The sequence below is a fragment of the Rissa tridactyla genome, chromosome 2, assembly GCF_028500815.1.
Source record: "Rissa tridactyla isolate bRisTri1 chromosome 2, bRisTri1.patW.cur.20221130, whole genome shotgun sequence".
NCBI classification, from domain to species: domain Eukaryota; kingdom Metazoa; phylum Chordata; class Aves; order Charadriiformes; family Laridae; genus Rissa; species Rissa tridactyla.
Window position 1 is genome coordinate 164589043 of NC_071467.1, and position 17837 is coordinate 164606879.

The following is a 17837-nucleotide window of genomic DNA, read 5'->3' on the forward strand; positions in this document are numbered from 1 at the left end:
GATGTGATTAAAGATGCCACCACGGCACAACAGATGCCGCTACTTTCAACATTTTGGGTCATGCTCCCAGAAATAAAAACTACATGGATGAAAGTTTGATGGCAGGAGGCTCATGATATTTCACCAGCAAAAACGTAGAGTCCAAATAAAGGTGAATATGAATCAAGCTGCAGCCAAACCTCCTGTCTGTTGAAGCCGCTAAAGTGTGTTTTTATCAAACTCAACAGTGTTTTATCTTGTGTCACAATTAGGGGTGGGAGATGAGGACTTGCAAACAGATCCTTGTGTCTCTCAACTCTGAGAGAGGGGTTGTCACCTGAATTACAGCAGCGTAACAGGTGCCACAGATTCCCAACATTTATTTACTACATAAATAAACAACATTTATCAGGGACTTCACAAATTACTTTGGCAGAGCTGAAAGCTGGCTAGGAACCAATCCTCGTTCATCCACAGGGAAGCCAGAATACACCAGCACCAAGCTTCTCAATTCACGTTACAAAGTGGTCCAGATTCTGCCCTCACCAAACATGAAGAGAACACAGACATAAGGCCACTGAAAGTTCCTCTAAAATGTAAGAAGAGCTGTTTTTCAATTATTAACCCACCTTTTCCCCAAGGCACCGTGTTTCACACATGTACATTTTTTCAATGCACTCTATGCAGTGTCCCAAAGTCGGCTTCTCCAAGGAGTCTATCAGGGGCTTCTGCTCCGCCACCAAGTCCCAGACCACTGCCCTTCATTCAGAGTCTTTCTCCTTTGATTGTACATATGTGTGTGTGCTCATTCAGCCATGCTGTCATGGGCTTAGGCTGTGTGCACAGAAGTCAGTTGAGTAAAGGGTTGGACAGCTAGAGGTAAGCAAGAGTTGGCTAAAGCATCTTCTGTTCCTCAGCCATGGGCAGGAATGTGAGTTTAAACCATCACCCATGGTGTGTTAAAAATGCAAATGGGATTGTGTTTGAGTCCCAGGACACATATCACAGCACGACAGTCATGGTGGCCACACTAGTCTCAGACCCAGCAGTGGAAGGACCTTTGGGCCTGGGGACCAAGCAGTTGTGAGCCGTGTGTTGTGTTTCTTCGGCATGCCCAGTCCTCAGGCGACCTGTACACAATGCATGACGGCTGTGAAGCAGGTATAGCTCCTGCACTCTCATTGACTACGCCTGATGTTGGCACTAAACCATTTTTTCCAAGACATCTAGCACTGAAGGGACCTGTTTTGCAGAGATCATAACAGCTCTCACTCTGCACCGCTGACAGTGGTGAGGAGATAATTACCCTTCAACGTGCCATTCCTGGTCTTCCTTCCCTTTGCTATAAAGACTGTACTATTTATTTATTAACCTCTTGGTGCGTATAGATCGTGCGGAGCCATTTCACAGTCCTTGCTGCACAACCATGGATGCTGTTCAGTGACAGTGGATGCTGACCATTTCTTGTAGTGAAAGAAACATGGGATGCTTGGGCTGGAGTTGACCTGGAGATGGCCTGCTCAGAGCAGGCTCAGCTCCAGCTAATCCATTTCTCATAGCTGTGTGTTTCTAGTCCACCCTAAAACCTCCAGCCGCAGGACTTGGAGAGTCTCCTCTGGGAGACGTGGGCAACAGGTCCTGCGGGAGAGCTGAGTGCTGGTGGACCAAGTGTTACGGGAAGCAGGGATTGAAATCCCTAGGCCTGCACAATGTCAGAGGGTCAGAAAAATGATGGGGATGGCTCTTGCAGGCATTAAAGAAAAGTCCTGGGAGCCTACCTCAGCAGTCTGCCACGCATGGGGAGCCTGAGAAACGCCCACTGTGTCTTATAGAAAAATCTTTCCTGCAGCAAGGGGGTGACCTGCTCCTTCCAGGTGACTTCTACATGGGTGAGCTACATCAGTCCAATTTTCAGGAGTGCTTGGAGAGCCCCTGCCAGTGGCTAGCCTGGCAGCGGTGGCTGGAGGGCAGAGGAGGCTTTGGGACAAGCCCACCGATGCCTCCGTCTACTCCACCTTTGCTTTGTCACACATCTCCTCCTTGATGGCCAGGATGCGCTCACGCTCTTTGATCAGCTGCACTCCGCAGTATGTGACAAACCAGATGGACAAGGTGCTGACAGGGAAACCTAGAAGATGGAAGGAGACATAGTCATCTTGGTGTAGCTGTTTGCCTAACAGGGCCAGCTCTTCTCCACTACTGCTGCCTCTCAGCAGTGGGTTTGGGATGTCCCACGAGTTCATGATGGCCAATAACATTTTCCATTGTGGATGCAGCCTTACAGCTTCACTGAGAGAAGAGAGAAATTCCCAGGAACAGACTTTAGATGAAGCAGTGCCTGAGCCCACCAAGGCATCATGGGTCACTATTCATGTAGTAACATGCTAGAGTGGCTTTGAGCACTCCCTTACCTCCAAAACTCCTTCTACCCCTCAAGATCAGACTTGGTGGTTGACTTTCTGCCCGTTCAACCTGCCCATGTCCATCATTGTTCAGCACTGTGACCTTCTGGAAGCTTTGTGCCCCATTGATGCTGAGGATCAACCCCAGCTTTGTCCCGTACCTAGTGGGGACACAGTGTGCACCCAGGAAACATGTTTTTTTGTCACCTAAGTAAGTGACTGAGAACAGGGAGCTCTCCCTCCACTTTGGAAAGGTCTGATGGCATTTGTAACCACGAGTCTGGTATCCACAGCAGAGGGGAGACACAGGCTTTGTACCTGCTAAAACAGGACCTCTGAAATGAATAATGCTACCAGCAAAAGCCAGCTAGGTCAGCGGGCAGGCACTTCTGGCACACTAAGCCCAGAGCGTCACATTATCCATTTCCTACGCCAGCCCTGTCCCAGAGAGGGCTGGAGGATGCAGGCTCCCAATGGCTATTTATACCCTGGGCTGCTCAAGAAGACTTCAAAATAGTGCCACCATCTACCAATTAGAAATGTACGGATAAGACCGTAGCAGAAGGATTTGTACCTGTCACTTTCAGGTTGACACAGGAGTAATTACTAAAGCAAAAGGAGATGAGATAGGACAAGTAAATCCCTTTCTCCAGCAAGGGGACCATTTCACAGCCCACCTCGGGGGGTGAATGTGACCTTGGCGTTGCTGCGAGGAGTTGAAATCACGGTGTCAGGCTATGCTAGGAGCTGTACAAACACACCTGGAAGGCAGCTCATACCCAGAGATCTCACACGAGAAGAATGGGAGCTAAGAAACAGCTACCTGCACCTTTTGAACAATAATGAAGCACATTGGGAGCAGTCACGTAACAAGCCAATGGCCAGGACACCAAGAGGACTTGGAAGTCCCAGTCCTCAGCTCCCCTACCAATGTCCACCCATCAAGACAAAGGTGCCTTGATGGGGAAGGCTGATAGCATCTTACCTGTCAGAAGGAGTCTCTTGGTGACCAGCAGTGCAAATTCCAGGCTATTGAGGGCTAGGATGTTGTAGAGGACGATGGCCCAGAAATTTGCCGCCCCGAAAACTGCCCTAATCCGCCGAGACACGGCTGGTGACATTTTGGCCTATGAAGGGGAGAGGAGCAGAGAGTGAGGAAAAATGGGGCTGTAAGGAAAGGGGATGCACTGGTCCAACTCCAGTCAAACTCCAGCTGGGATTGCAGAGGGGTAGGCAAAAATTAGAGCAGCCTTTCCTGTCTCTGGGATGAAGAAACATAAGGACAAGGTAAAACTTCTGCTCTGCTGCTGGACTTGAATGCATTTGGGATTCCAGAATGGTGTTTCAAGGTCCCATGGGTAGGGGCAAGATGTTATACATGGTTTCATGCCAATTGTAATGGCTGAGTATTGCTTTCTTCATCTGTTGCCTTGGGTAAGCCATTCCTCAAGGCACATAAATGCTGTTGTACACCAGGATTATTATTAGCCCTGTGTGCAAATCATTCACGGCTCCTGGTAGAAATTGTTTCATAGGAATTAAAAAAAAAAAAAAAAAAAAAAAAAAGAGAGCGAGCTGAAAACTACTGACAGCAGCAGAGTGAAATTGTCGCTGGCACATAATCCTCAGAAGCAGCTGTGTGAGAGGAACAGGGAAGAGGTTTATAGCAATTTTCAAAGAGCACAGTGAGTCCCCAGACCACTTAGTGCTGAGAAGTGCGGTGCTGCAAGGAAAGAGATTTCACTGCCCGGGAGTGCTATAATCTGATTAGAAGTTCAACGAGGGGATTGCTCTCCAAAGTTTTTATTCGAAAGGGATCTTTACCGAACTGGTATTGGACCTCCAGACTTTAGGTTGGGCAAAGCAAATAAGCAGCAGATGATTGTTTCCAGGATGGAGTTTCCTAAGTTTTTCTTCAAGCTTGTCCCTGAGGCACCTTGGTCCCAAACAGAGACGGGGCACTAAGCTTTGGAGTGGTTGGAAAAGAATTCATTCTAGTACCTAAACATTTGCTTTTATCAGAAATCAGATCAAAACCACTCAGAATGCCAAGATGTTTTGCAGAACAAGAACAAATGATTTCCATATGGAAATGTATAAACATTTCCCCATGGACAGAGCTCAGATTTCCTGTCCATCTGTGCTACTTCAGTTCCTCATTGGGGCAGCAGTCCTTATGCTCTTGGACCTTTGGTTTCCCTTTGAAAGCTCCACACCCAGCTTAAATTTCCCATGAAGCATCATAAGGGCTGGTGGGAATTTGCTCTGGATGGGTGACACCATGCCTAAAATGAAGGGATACAGAGCACCAGGACTGTTCTTCCCTTGCACAGCTGAGGACTTAATCACAAGGATGCTAAAGGCCACAGGAGAGACCTTCAGGACTCCAGGCAGGAGGCCTAGACACAGAGTTGCGTGGCATCATCAGGGATGTTGCTCTTCAGTCTCAGCTGAAAACGGATCTGGATTGTATAAACAAGTTTGAGCTCCCTACAGCCATGGATGTTTTCCAGCAGCAGAGGTTGGCCCCAGACCCCCTGATCTTCCCGCATCCGCTTGCAGCCCATCTCCTCACCTCCAGTTTGGCAAAGGGCTCCAGCTGGAAGAACTTCTGCACCCAGAGCTCAAAGTTGAGGCCAAAGCAGTTGAAGACAGACCAGATGTAAACGATCTCACAGGGACCCAGCCACAGGGTGGTGACGGCAAAGGTGGCGATGGTGGCCACGAGCTCCTTCATGATGTTGTCATGGTTCTCTCCAATGTGGTCATACACATACCTAACAGGCAAGGAAAGTGTTTGGTGCTCCCCTTAGTCAAGGAGAGCCCTCTGGAGTCCCTCCTCCCATGATCGTCCACCAGGAAGGATGTTTTGGCTGACACGTTCTAGCAATAAACTGATTTTCGCTACAGTCCAGCTATATGTGGCTTGTTTTCCTCACAAACCTAAGCATAAAATGCTACCCTTTCCCCCTCTTGCAGGTAAAGGGTTGATAAAATGCGGGGATCCACAGAGTTGCAGGCTATCTCAGACTCACTGGTGCACAGGATTTCAGCACAGAGGTGCCACCACCTTCAGTACAGGTTTCCTGGTGCACACACACGGCCGAAGAGAGGCAAAGGGCTGAGGGAGATGTAGATAGGGCTCAGGCCACTTTTGTTACCCACGATATGGGAGACCTGGGCTCAATTCCCCTTTCCTCCTAGTGCAATATGAACCTGACTCTTCCTCCCTCGAGGGAACACTAAACTCACCGGATTTAAAGGGTTTTCAGGGTTAGGACTCTCTTATTCTCAACTTTGGAGGGGGCTGTTGCACTTTGTGAGGATTAATTCAATGGTCTTAGGGATAAACAGACTAAATCTGACTTCATGCCATAGTGGGATTCACGCAGAAGAGAGGACACCTCAGCTTTGGGATGAACAGCATTTAATGCTTCATTGCTATGTGATGAAAGAGAAGACCCTGAACCAGACTGTTGATTAGACACTTACTTGCACAGCCAGTCATTAATCCCTCTGTCAAAATGCCTAAAACGCAGATGATAAAAAGCATGTTAAAACACGCAGTGTAATGACACCCTTCCACGCAGTAGTCAGCCATAGAAGGTGCCTGGTCCCCTGGTGAGGTACTTGAACCTTGTTCACAGCAGTTCTCCATGCTCCTTTCTTGAACAGGTCCCACCACTGCTGTGGTTGTAACCGATCATATCCATTGCTTCCTGCCCAATAATATTTCCCTGGGCTATGGCCAGGTCTAGACTATAGGTTCAGTATAGATTGATCAATCTGGGTAGTCTCCAACTTCAGGCCAGCTGCTCAGAATCATAGGATGGGTAGAGTTGGAAAGGACCGTAAAGAACATCTAGTTCCAACTCCCTGCCATGGGCAGGGACACCTCCCACTAGACCAGGTCACTCAAAGCCCCATCCAACCTGGCCTTGAACACTTCCAGAGATGGAACATCCACAATTTCCCTGGGAAACCTGTTCCCGTGTCTCACCACTCTCAGAGAAATGAATTTCTTGCCGATATCAGAATATCTTCCTAACATCAGAAGCACAGCCCAGACCTCCTCCCCTCCATGCACATTTCATTCCTGTCAAACATGCCGTCTCTCTTCACCGATGCATGTGGGATACTCACGTTTCTGCAAAGACGTAAAGCATGGTGATGCATTTCGGGGGCTGGGGTGGGTCCAAGTGGTCCAGTCTGGCAATGGTGTTGATGACCCCAAACATGACAGCAGCTTTCACCCAGTCGTACACCAAGTTGGAGTAGGCCAAGCCAGCTGGAGCAAAAATAAGAGTCAAACATGTGAAGAGGAGGCATGGGGATGTTCGGGGGACATCATGTCCCATGGGAGCATGTAGCCTATTGCAACAAACATAACATCAAGAGGACAGTCTAACGCTGTTTTGGACCCCCAAAGCTTTTAAAACTAAGTAACTTTTTAAGAAGCTTGAACCAAAGGACAGTATCTTCTTGTGCTATTTGGGACCAAACTTTTTTTTGGTCTTGGTAGTCCAGGAAACTCATACAGAACTCATTTCTTCCAGCAGAAGATCTTTCCTCCCCTCTAAGGCTTGTTAACAAACTCATTACAGTTCTCAACTTTGACCTCTGAGGTTTTATTGACACCTTCCTCGAAATACACCCCGTCCCAGCTCCTTGTGGCCATAGATGTAACGTTGATGCTACAGCAGAGCCAGGGCCAGAACCTCTGTCTTGGAGATATGTCTGACACTGCAATAACAAACACTAAAGATTTCAAATTCCTATGCAAACAGAAGCTAAAATCTTGGTGGGATTCAGCTCACAGATTAAGGGCCACACAGTGCCCCGATGCCTGAGCTCCCACCATGGACAAGGCAGATGAGGTCAATACAGTCAGCAGAGCCCGCAGAGGAGCTCAGCTCCCTCTGGAGTAACACATATGCTTTGTCAGTCCACCCAGGTCTCTTAGGACACCCTAAGTTAATGCTAGTGCCATTCTAGCTGCATTAGGACTTTCTCCTGGTCTCCAGCTGCCACTTTGGAGAGACATGGGGTTTCTCCAGCCCCTGTTTGCCCTGTGCCAGCGGCATTTGGATGTATGTCAGATACCCTACAGCATTTCAAATGTTGGCATCAGATGTGTATTTGGCCAGTTGAAATCCTCCATCCAGCTGCCAGCTGAATGCCAGCGCTGCTACCACTACTCATTCCTTTCCAACCTAGACAATTCTATGATTCCAAGAGTTTGTGTTCCGGAGGTCCCTAGTCCAGCCCTGCTCAGAGTGCAGTCAGTGTCAAATGGAGATCAGGTTGCTCTGGACCTTGTCCATTTAAGCATTGAATATCTCTATTTTTTTGAGAATCTATAACCCCTCCGGGGCCCTCTTTCAATGTTTGACCAGTCTAAGAAAAAATAATCCTTACATGCAATCGGACTTCGTCTTGCAGCACCTTGTTCATTGCACCCTGCTTCTTCCCTGACGACCTCCAAGAAGAGTCCACCTTCTCTACAACCCTCCTTTAGGCAGTTGAAGACAGCAGCTACAACTCCCCTGAGCTGCTGTCTGTACAACCTACACCCTGTGGCCATTTCAGTGGCTCACAACCACCCATAACAGGTGGCCACCTGTGAAAGTAGCTGAGACACCAGATTTGCCTCCTGCAACAGCATGGGGCTGATTTTTGGAGGTTCTGAGCTCCATTCCAGTCCAGACAAAGGCAATGGGAACAGCTTCGTGCTCAGTCTCTTAAACCCCAAGCCAAACAATTTATTCCAGGACCCTATGATCGTGTCAAACCAACGCCATCTGACAGACCCCAGCTCCGTTGCACCGTGGTTGGGAAGAAGGGGGGCTTTACCCAAACCTGTCCAACACAGGCATTGATGAAGACTCTCAATGGAGATGGATGGAGATCTGAATCACTCACCACTGCCTTGAAGCCGAGTACAGGTATGAGTGTGTCCAAGCATAGCAACTCACCCAAGGACCAGTCTGAGAGGCGGTTCATGAACTTGAGGTCAGAAGGAAGGGTGAGGATGTAGAAGAAGTGGAAGAAGATGTCCACAGCAATGATGGCCCCCACGTGGAAGAAAGCATGGACCCGGATATTCCTCATCTCGTCATCTTTGCGTCTCAGCTCTCGGGTGCTCACCTGCCACAAGGAGATGGCAAACCAGGAAAGGGCTAAGCTGATAGACAGGATGGGCACCATGCTCTTTCATCTGGACAAATGGTCAAGGTCCAAATGGGGACTCAATGCTCTCCTTTAGAAATCACACCATGGACTACGTTACCCAAATCTCCCTTGATTAAGGAAGACCCAAGGGACTAGCTCAGGTGAACACATCCCCAAGGAGCAGGACATCCCACAGGATCCACAATGACCCACAGCATCCCTCCAAGACCCCCACCTCAGTGCTGAGCATGACAGCAACGTGCCTCCTGGATCACCACCCTAGCAAAGGCTGTTGCCATCACTGGGGTTTCAGTAGAGCAGGCACATGGTGTGACACAGCAACGACAGGTCTGGCTGTACCTAAGGGACCCTAGGTGGGGTGAAAGCCATACCAACCAGGGAGCTTGGTTTTATGCTCTTTATGCAGGGACGTGTTCACAAAGTCAGCTTTGCTTAAGTATGGCCCCTTGCACAGGTCACTAACAGGGAGCAAACGCCCACACCCGTCACATCTACAGATTGCCACAGCCTGTAGGGAAGGACATCTGCATGCCCAGGGGAGGCTGGGAGCAGGGCTGGAATCCCACATGACAGCTCTGCCAGGACCAAATGCGTATTTTTGGCCAGGGTCATTTGGGAGGAGGAGGAGGGTGACTGATGGTCTCTGGAGCTTCTGCTGCAGACATCTGCTGTAAACAAAAGGGAGAGCTACTTGAGGGACCATCCTGAATTGGTTGGGACCTGATCAATGTGGTCTTCCTCTCTGCTGTGTCTTTTACAAACAGGGGCTGGGCTTTGCCTCCAGGACCTGTCATGTCTCTGGCCATTGTAACATAAAAATCATCAGAGCAAGCTTTCGGATTACACTGGGCAGACTGATGTCCTCGCTTCCCCGCATCGCCGTAAAAATTGCTGCTGTATTCAAAAGCCTCTTATGTTTATTACTTTCCCTTTATTCCCTGTGAGAGTTGGGAAGCTCTCCCAACATAATCCGCAGGATGCCGCACCAGCCCCGTCGTCAAATCCAGATGATTCCTGAGAATTAAAGCCTTTGGCAGATTTTTTTTCGTGTCTGTTATATGCCAAGTGCTTTACAGATACAGAGAGGCCCCTGGACCCTCAGCTGGAGGAGAAGCCGAGGGAGGATGGGCTCTGGCATGGAGACATGTGAGAGGACATGGGCCCTCTGTTTCCCGCCTGTCCTTATGTCTGTGCATGGTGGCAGCACTCTGCCACCATCCTTTTGATATCAGGGCTGGGTTCCCCACATTTCCAGCTCTACAGAAGTGAATTAGTTCCCCTAATCCTAGTAAGGAAGAGGTTTTTCAGCTGGAATAGGGCTGGCCAAGACCTGGTACAGATGAGTACCCACCACACATGGGGGTGCAAGGACCCCACCAGGACTTAGCACCAACAGGAGCCAAAGAGACAGATCCATTCCCTCACTGGGCCATACACCCCACCCTGGGGAAGACACTCTGTCTGCCTGCCCCCATAATTGCTGTCAGGCAATTAGGAATTCACCTCTGCAATTAGCTGCAGCTCCAGCAGTGCAGGGGGGCATCTAGCCAGGAGATGGCAGTGGTGGCCAGGCCAAGACAGGACCCCTGGCCGGGGGATGGGAAAGGGGTTGGGGACTTACTCCTTGTGCCTGTAGGGTGAGTGTTTTAAGCAGCAGAGGGGGGAATTGCTCATTAAGTGGCTATAAACACCATGGTTTGGGGCTGTGCAAAAGAAATAGGACCCTCCAGATCAAGCCTTGTGGGGGTGGTGGGGTTTCAGGTCTTGGGGACACCAGCAGTTTAATGCCCTGATTTATAGATACCTGTCTGCAGCATTAGAAGAAGCCAGGGCTGCCCATGTCATAGGAAAGACTGGTGGAAACCAGGGAAGGAAGAGGACCATGAGGTGAGGAGGACAGCCCAGGACACTGCACCTCCTCCGGAGGTGCTTAGACAATGGGGCTGCTGGAGCTATGCTCGCCTGGACTTCAGCCCGGTAGATAAGACAACTGGAAAGATGAAGCCTTAGGGCAAAACATTTCTTCCAGCAGCCTGGGGAGAAGGGCCCAGCTGGAGCCTGTCCGCTGAGAACGGGCTGCTGGTGGACTCAATGCACCATGAACATCCATCCCTCACGGAGGACACCAGAGCTGACCTTACATTCTTCAGGGTCAAATGCTATAAAAGTCCTTTTCAATAGATGCTGCAAGACTCAAGGGATCTCAATCCTGCACGCTCATCCTTTCAGCCTGCAGCATGAGGTTGTTGATGTCCCCGGTGAACGCACTAGCAGGGAGTAAAACTTGCATCAGGGATCTTTCTGCCCACTGGAGGAAACAAGACCAGTGCAGACCCTTTCTTAGACAACCACTACCAGTCCAGCATTGGAGAGAAGATGCTGAGCTGGGCGTGTCTTTGGTCTTTTCCTCACCAGGGAGGCTTTTGCTGCTTTCCCCTGCCCTGGGCCAGTTTTTCTTCTGAATTTACAAATGTTTTTCCAAAAATTCTTTCGTCCAGACGTCGAGTCCAAAATATCAGTGTAGCTTTTCTTCTTTAAAAGGAAACAAAAGGGTGGTGGCAATCCTTCTCACCACCAATGCTGACCAAGCAAGAGGTCCATCCCTTAGCAAGCAGTACCAGTTTGCTTTGATGACCAAGGTTGATCACTGGTGTAAAAGGATGTTCACGGAATCACGGAATTTTCAGAGTTGGAAGGGACCTCTAGAGATCATCTAGTCCAACTCCCCTGCTAAAGCAGGATTGCCCAGAGCACTTTACTCAGGACTGCATCCAGGTGGGTCTTGAAAGTCTCCAGAGAAGGGGACTCCACAACCTCCCCGGGCAGCCTGTTCCAGTGCTCTGCCACCCTCACCGTAAAGATGTTTTTCCTCATATTTGATCGGAACTTCCTATGTTCCGGCTTGTACCTGTTACCCCTCGTCCTGTAAGTGGGAACCACCGAAAAGAGTCTGGTTCCATCTCCCTTAAACCCACCCTTTAGATATTTGTAAACATTAATAATGTCCCGGCCTCGGCCTTCTCTTCTCCAGGCTAAAGAGTCCCAGCTCTCTCAGCCTTTCCTCATAAGGGAGGTGCTCCAATCCCTCAGTCATCTTTGTTGCCCTACGCTGGAGGTGGGAAAGAGTGAGAAGGGAGAGAGCACTGCCGTTTGCTTCATCTTTGAATATGGAAGAGTCCCAGAGGTCAGCCGGCTCCAGCCTAGGCTTCTGCTGATGTTTTCCAGTGCTGTTTGGAGTCTGCTTTTCAAAAAGTCCCCTTGGTTGTCTGCGATACAGGCAAAGACTTGGAGCACCAAGGTACTTCATGGGGAGCAGAGGAAGCCCTCTCGTTGCTGAAACACAGCCTTCCACCCAATCTTACTGATTTCTAGAGAAATAACAATCTTCAGACACACAGACCATCCCTGGAAATTTGTGGACCAAAACCAAACCAGCTGGATGGAAATGTGGGTCATCCCTTGCTGTCATGGCCACCAGCACGCAGAGGTCCCATGGATGGGCACCACAGGTCTGGCTCTCACCGTGGCCTCCCGGCACCACTCAGTGGGGGCAGCATGGAGCTGTTGGAGTGGACAGCATAAGGAAACCGAGACACTGAGCAGTGTGGGTGCCCAGTGAGCAAAACATGTGCTGAACCCTCCCTTCCTCATCCCAGCATGATGTTTTCACCACAGCAATGTCTTCCCTTCTGAACTGATGAGTGAAAATGGCCAAAAACCCCAAAGGGAAGGTTAAAACCCCATCAATTTATGCCCCTCACCACAAAAATCACAGCACCATTGTGCAGCCCAGACTATGGCCACAGACTCTAGGTGACCACAAGAAGCTCTACAAACATTTGCACCTTCACCTTGCAAATGCTGGGGTTTTGTAGGCATTAAACCCAAGCAAGTAGATGCAGGGAGAGGTCCTCCTCCAGCCCGGCCTCAGGAACACTCACCTGGGCATGGAACTGGTCAAACGTCATGACAGGCCCAAAGAAGAAGAACGGGAGGTAGAAGTTGTACTTGAGGAGGTCGAAGATGGAGTAGATGCCCTCTTTTCTTTCAGAGCTCTCCAGTGCAAAGCTCATGCAGCGCATGATGGTGAAGCTGCTTCCTCCGTAGAAGAGGACATCTTGAAGATCAAAAGCTTCCGTTACAAACCCACTCTGGATAAGAAACGAAAAGTTACCACCAGGAACACAGTGTCACTTCTGTGCTCCCTCGCTTTGTGGAGAACATCGCTCGTGGGGCAGCAGGCAAAGCCTCTAATTATGTTCTGACATCAATTGTCCCTAATGAGCTTTGCTGTTGGAAAGAGAAAACTGGGGCCCAATTTCCCAGCTGGTTCCTGCATCCTGGAGGAGCCTGGAAGTGGTAGATCCTCTTGGCCGTATCTTTGCCAAGCAGCTGAGGAGCACGCAGGCTTTGGTCTGGGGTGGGAATGTCACCCTGTCGCAGGGACATAACCTTCCCCAGGAGGTGAAGGAAAGTCACCACAAGCCTGATGGAGGGGGGGAAGACGTTTCAGGAGGTAAGCAGCAGGCAAGGACAGGCAGCCCTGTCCTTCAGAGGGACTGAGTAGCTTTATAAGGTCCTTCATTGTCTTCTCTCCACCCACCAGTGAGAGAAAGTCTTAACTGGGCAGAGACCTAGGAGACAGGCATGGGCATCGCTGAACCCATTCCAGTTCTGTGTTACAGATGGGGAAACTGAGGCACAGGGCAAGAACACATTTCACCTCGCTGACAAGCTGTTGCCTGAGCAGTAAGGAGGACTCAGGTGTCCTGAGCTCTGGTCCAGCATGAAACCACCAAAACACTTCATATCCCCTGTGGGATTATTCTTAAATTTGGCAGACTCTCAAACCCTGCGGAGCTCTGACATAGCCAGGAGAAGTGTCCAGGGTTTGGAGGTGCCCCAGGAGCCTTCCCTAGAGACAAACCCAAGGAGAGGGACACAAGTGGGCTGGAAATGAGGCAGACGGGTGGTCCAAGACAGCACCTACCTGCCAGGAGCTGAAGGGCTCCACCTTGAAGGAGGCGAGACAGCAAAGGCCGGCCACATAGCAGAGCCACTTCTGCTTGGCCAGCGCAACGGAGTAGAGGACAAGGCAGTGGGAGAGGATGATCATCAGGTAGACGAGCCCCATGCTGCCCAGCACGGCGAAGACCCCGTACAACATGTACACCACAGCCCGGTGCTGCGAGAAGAGAGCGGCCCCAACCGATGGTCAGCTTGCTGAAAGCCCCAACCCTGCTCCCCCTACCCTAGAACATCTCCCCATCCTAGAACATCCCTCAAGCCCCCTCCACAGCTCCCAGGTCACCCTGGTGCTTTCAAATCCATCTCACCACACCCCTGGCTCACCTGCGGCACCGTCATGGAGCAGATCTTGCCGAAGAGGACATGTCCCGAGAGGGCGAAGATGATGACGTTCCTGAACGAGGTGAACCACATCACCCACTCGAAATCGGCCACGTCCTGCGGGAGCAGCATCGGGCGCCTTACTGCCCCCAGCCCTCGTACCCCTGCCCCAACACCCATCTGGAGGGGGAACCACACAACTTTCAAAGCCTTTTCTTCCCATTTTTCCACCCAAGGGTTCCCGAGCATTTTAGCTTGGCCATAAAAACCCCAGGAGAGATGTGCAGAGGTTGCTCATCTCGGTGCACACAAAGCAGAGCATCCACGGCGCTGCAGGGCAGATATTTTCCCCGACTAGTTCTTTAGAGAGAAAAATAGGAGTCACGTGGACTTTGCAAAAGTGTGTCAGCAGCAGAAAAACCAGTTCTGCTTCTCCAGTGGTCAGCACCGACCATGTCACCAGCAGCTAGAAAAGACCGAGTCCTTCCTCCGCTTACCATCTTCCTGCCGAAGTAGTGCCAGCCCGGCTTTATGCCATCCCGAAAGGCCTTTCTGTTCATGCTGTCTGCAAAAGAAACAGAGTTATGGGGAGAAAAACCAGCTCTGGGAAATGGGGACCAGGTTGCCGCAAGGCAGGGAGCCTTCCTCACCGCGATGATGAGCCATCAGGGCTCAAACACCCCGTCCCCAAAGCGGACAACCATAGGAACCTCAACTATTCCGGCGTGACTTTCCAGCAATGCAGTGCCTCTTCCCAGGGATCCTTGGCCGATCCCATGAAATTTTCAGTTTTTGGGTCTTCCAGACAAAAAATCTGGCAACCAACCCTATGTAGGCAGGGTGGTTGACTGTTTTGGGCACTGGCTGGAGAGCTGTGACATTCCACAGCCTCTTGCCCTGAGCCGTGGAAATGGGGACAAGGGGACAACTGGGCAAAAAGTCCTTTTTGACCCTTGCAAAGGATTCCCAAGCTGTTCTCTGCAAAAATTAAAGCCAGGGATCTGCTGCTGGTATCAACAGGTCTAAATGCAGCCACGTTACATCCATCCCCCTTCCCAGGGTCCCCTCCGGGGGGATGCGATGGGGAGCGTTACCTCGGGATGCTTCAAAGATCCCGCTGCCGCTGTACACCACGGCGCACGTCACGGCGAGAGCGTAAAACCCCAGTTCGTAGCTGGGGAGCATCGTTTTGACCCCCATAGTGGCACGTTACCACCCCAGCCGGTGCGGGGGTTCCAGACCTGGGAAAGGGAAGGAGGAGAGGGGAAGAAAACCAGGGGAGAGAACTCACCCGCCCTCCCACCCCTCAAACACCCGAAATTGCTGCTGGTCCTCAGCAGCTCTGCTTTGTGGGCTTCCTTGGAGGCTGGTAGCTGAAGGAAGGAGAAGATGGTGTCACCTAGGGACGAACCCTGGGACACAACTCAGGTGCAGGGAGCCAGGCTGCTGAGAAGTCCTGCTGCAAAACCCACCCAGGACCCAGGATTCAGGGGGCAGCTCAACCCAGGTGGTCCTGGTAAAGGGCTCTTCCCAGAAAGCTGTGTCCATCCCAACGTTCAGAGATGCGCCGTGACACCAGCTGCCCAGGATGGGGTGTCTGTGATGTCCCCCTTGATTCCTAACGGGATCCTTGGAGGGGATCTGGGATAGAGCACGAAGATGCCCGTGGTGGAAGGGACATGATGGGATGTCCCTGCCCTGGGCTGCTGCTCACCTTCTCCTAGGATTTTGCCCAAATTCGAGCCCTGGGGGACGGGGGGCTCCTCCCCGTGGTCCCCAATTGCTCCCAGCCACGAAGATCCGGCCCCCGCCCGCACGGCTGAGCCCCCCGCCCAGCGGCATCGGCAGGGCTCGGGGGATGCTCACGTTCAACCTTCTAATTAGCCCTGGGCTAATTACTCCCGCTCAGGCTAATTAACCCCGGCGCGACGTGCCTTTCAGCCCGCCCCGAGCTCTGCAGCCTCTCGACTGTGTCCGGCAGCTGCTAAAAACGCAGTTCAGGGCTGGAGCGGGCGGTGTGCGGGGGACGGGGACAGGGCATCCTCCTCCAGCACTGCCACCCACTCCCGAACGTCCCCCGCGGGTGGGGAGGACGCCACGGGCCGTGGCGGGGGGGTGTGGGGGGGACGGGAGCAGCCGCTGCGACGCCGCCGGGAGCTTTGAAGGGAATTAACGGAGCGAAACTCTGCTTTTAGGCAGCAGCAAAAGGCGACCCGGGCACCTTTTCCTTTCGCATCTGCACCGCCAAGCTTGTGCCCCGGCCGCTTGTTTCGTTTCTATTTTTTATTAATTTCTTTTTTTTTTTTTTTTTTTTTAGTGGTCACTGAATTTTTTTTATGAGCTGGGGGGAGTGGCGGGGGCGGGGGGGGGTCGTTGGCAGCGATGCGGGGTGACACCATCTTCCCCAGAGCTGGAGAAAACCCTTTTTCCCAGCGGGAAGGACCCTTCTCCCGGGCTGGGACCCCCGGGGGGTGCGGGGGGTCTCTCCTCCCCGGCGGGGGGGGGGGGGTCGCTCCCGGTGCGGGGCGGCTGCGGGCGGGCGCGCTGCCACCTCCCTGCGGTCCCCTGCGGCGGGAGGTGGCTTTAAAGAGCTTTTTTTTAATCCTCTCCACGCTTTTCAAGGCTTTTTTTTTTTTTTTTTTTGGGGGGGGGGGCAATGCCACCCCTCAAATGAGCCGGAGGGAGGCGGGTAACGGCCCCCGGAGACCCTGCGGTGCTGGAGGGGGACCTCCTCGGATAATTTTAACTCCTGATCGCTCTCCCGCACTGTCATATCAGGTGCATGGGGGGGGGGGGTCCCCAGCACAGCATCCATTTCCCTCCCCCCCCAGCTCCGAGCAGCAGCGGGGCAGCAGCATCCTCATCCCGCCCCCGCCTCTCTGCACCCCCGGCCGGGCGGTGGGAGCAGGCGGAGGTGACAAAAAGCCCTGGAGTTGCGGGAATAGCCTGTCACCACCCCCGGCGTGTCGCCCCCTCCCCTTCCGTCCCCCCCAATCAGCCCCACATCGCTCCCCACTACTGACCTTGAGCCCCGGGGGCCGCGGGTGGAGGTGGGCGAGGGTGCGGGGGTCCAGCGTCCGGCACCGCGACGAGGTGGGGGGGGTGGGGGGGTGTTGGGGGGAAATTAGAGGGGGGGGGAAAAAGAGAGGGAAGGTTTTGGGGGGCCGTTGGCTTTGCCCTACAGCATCTCTCAGCCAGGCTGGGATGGGGGTGGGGGAAACCGGGTGTATTTTGGGGCTGCCGTCCCCCACCTTGCCCCTGGAGGAAGTTTGGCCGGGAGTGGAGCAGAGCGGGAGGTATTTTTATTTTAGAGCAGCTCTGCGGAGGGGGGCTGGTTCAGGAGCTGTCTGTCACGGCAGCTGCCGGAGAGGACCTGTGCTGGCTGCCAAAGCTCACCCCGGGCCAGGGAACACGGCCCGGGGGTGGCCACGGGAGTCCCCGGGATACGGCAGCCCCCACGCAGGGACCGGCTCCCTCCCAGGGGTGTTTCTGTCCCCCCCACTTTGAGCCCTGAAAGGGAGAAGGCAGCCCCCCCATCACCTTGCGCAGAAGGGGAGGCAGTTGTCATTGCATGAGGTCAGGGAAACTGAGGCACGGAGCTAAAAGGTGCAATTCCTCCCCGTGTCGGGCAGTGTTTAAATCGACGTGGCACTTGGAGGTTGCAACATCTCTACAAACCATCCTCGGGGGCTTCTTCTCAGTTTTCGGCATCTGCAACCAAAACAGGGGATGGGAAGGGGCTGGGTTGGGTTGTGGTCTCTGTTATTATGGGGTGTACAAATACAAGTTGGCCAAGAAGAAGTCAAGACAGCGTCAGGCCCGTCTCCATGTCCTGCACCGAGGTCTTTCTACCAAACCCCGATGAGATCTGGGGAGAGCTCAGGCCGGGGCCGACATTCCCGAGCATCTCCTGGG

At 52.3% G+C, this 17837-nt stretch overlaps 1 protein-coding gene across 1 annotated transcript; it reads right to left on the reverse strand.

Annotated features, from left to right (window-relative positions):
• Window positions 1-339: 339 nt before the first annotated feature.
• On the reverse strand, window positions 340-17030 carry HHATL (hedgehog acyltransferase like). Its single transcript, XM_054193164.1, has 12 exons — window positions 16946-17030; window positions 15017-15163; window positions 14420-14487; window positions 13926-14039; window positions 13564-13758; window positions 12515-12724; window positions 8357-8528; window positions 6525-6669; window positions 5874-5909; window positions 4957-5158; window positions 3367-3508; window positions 340-2107 (listed from the first exon to the last, which is right to left on the reverse strand). Exons 2-12 carry the CDS (start codon window positions 15120-15122, stop codon window positions 1986-1988), a joined length of 1512 nt encoding a protein of 503 aa, XP_054049139.1. The 5' UTR covers window positions 15123-15163; window positions 16946-17030; the 3' UTR covers window positions 340-1985.
• Window positions 17031-17837: the final 807 nt, after the last annotated feature.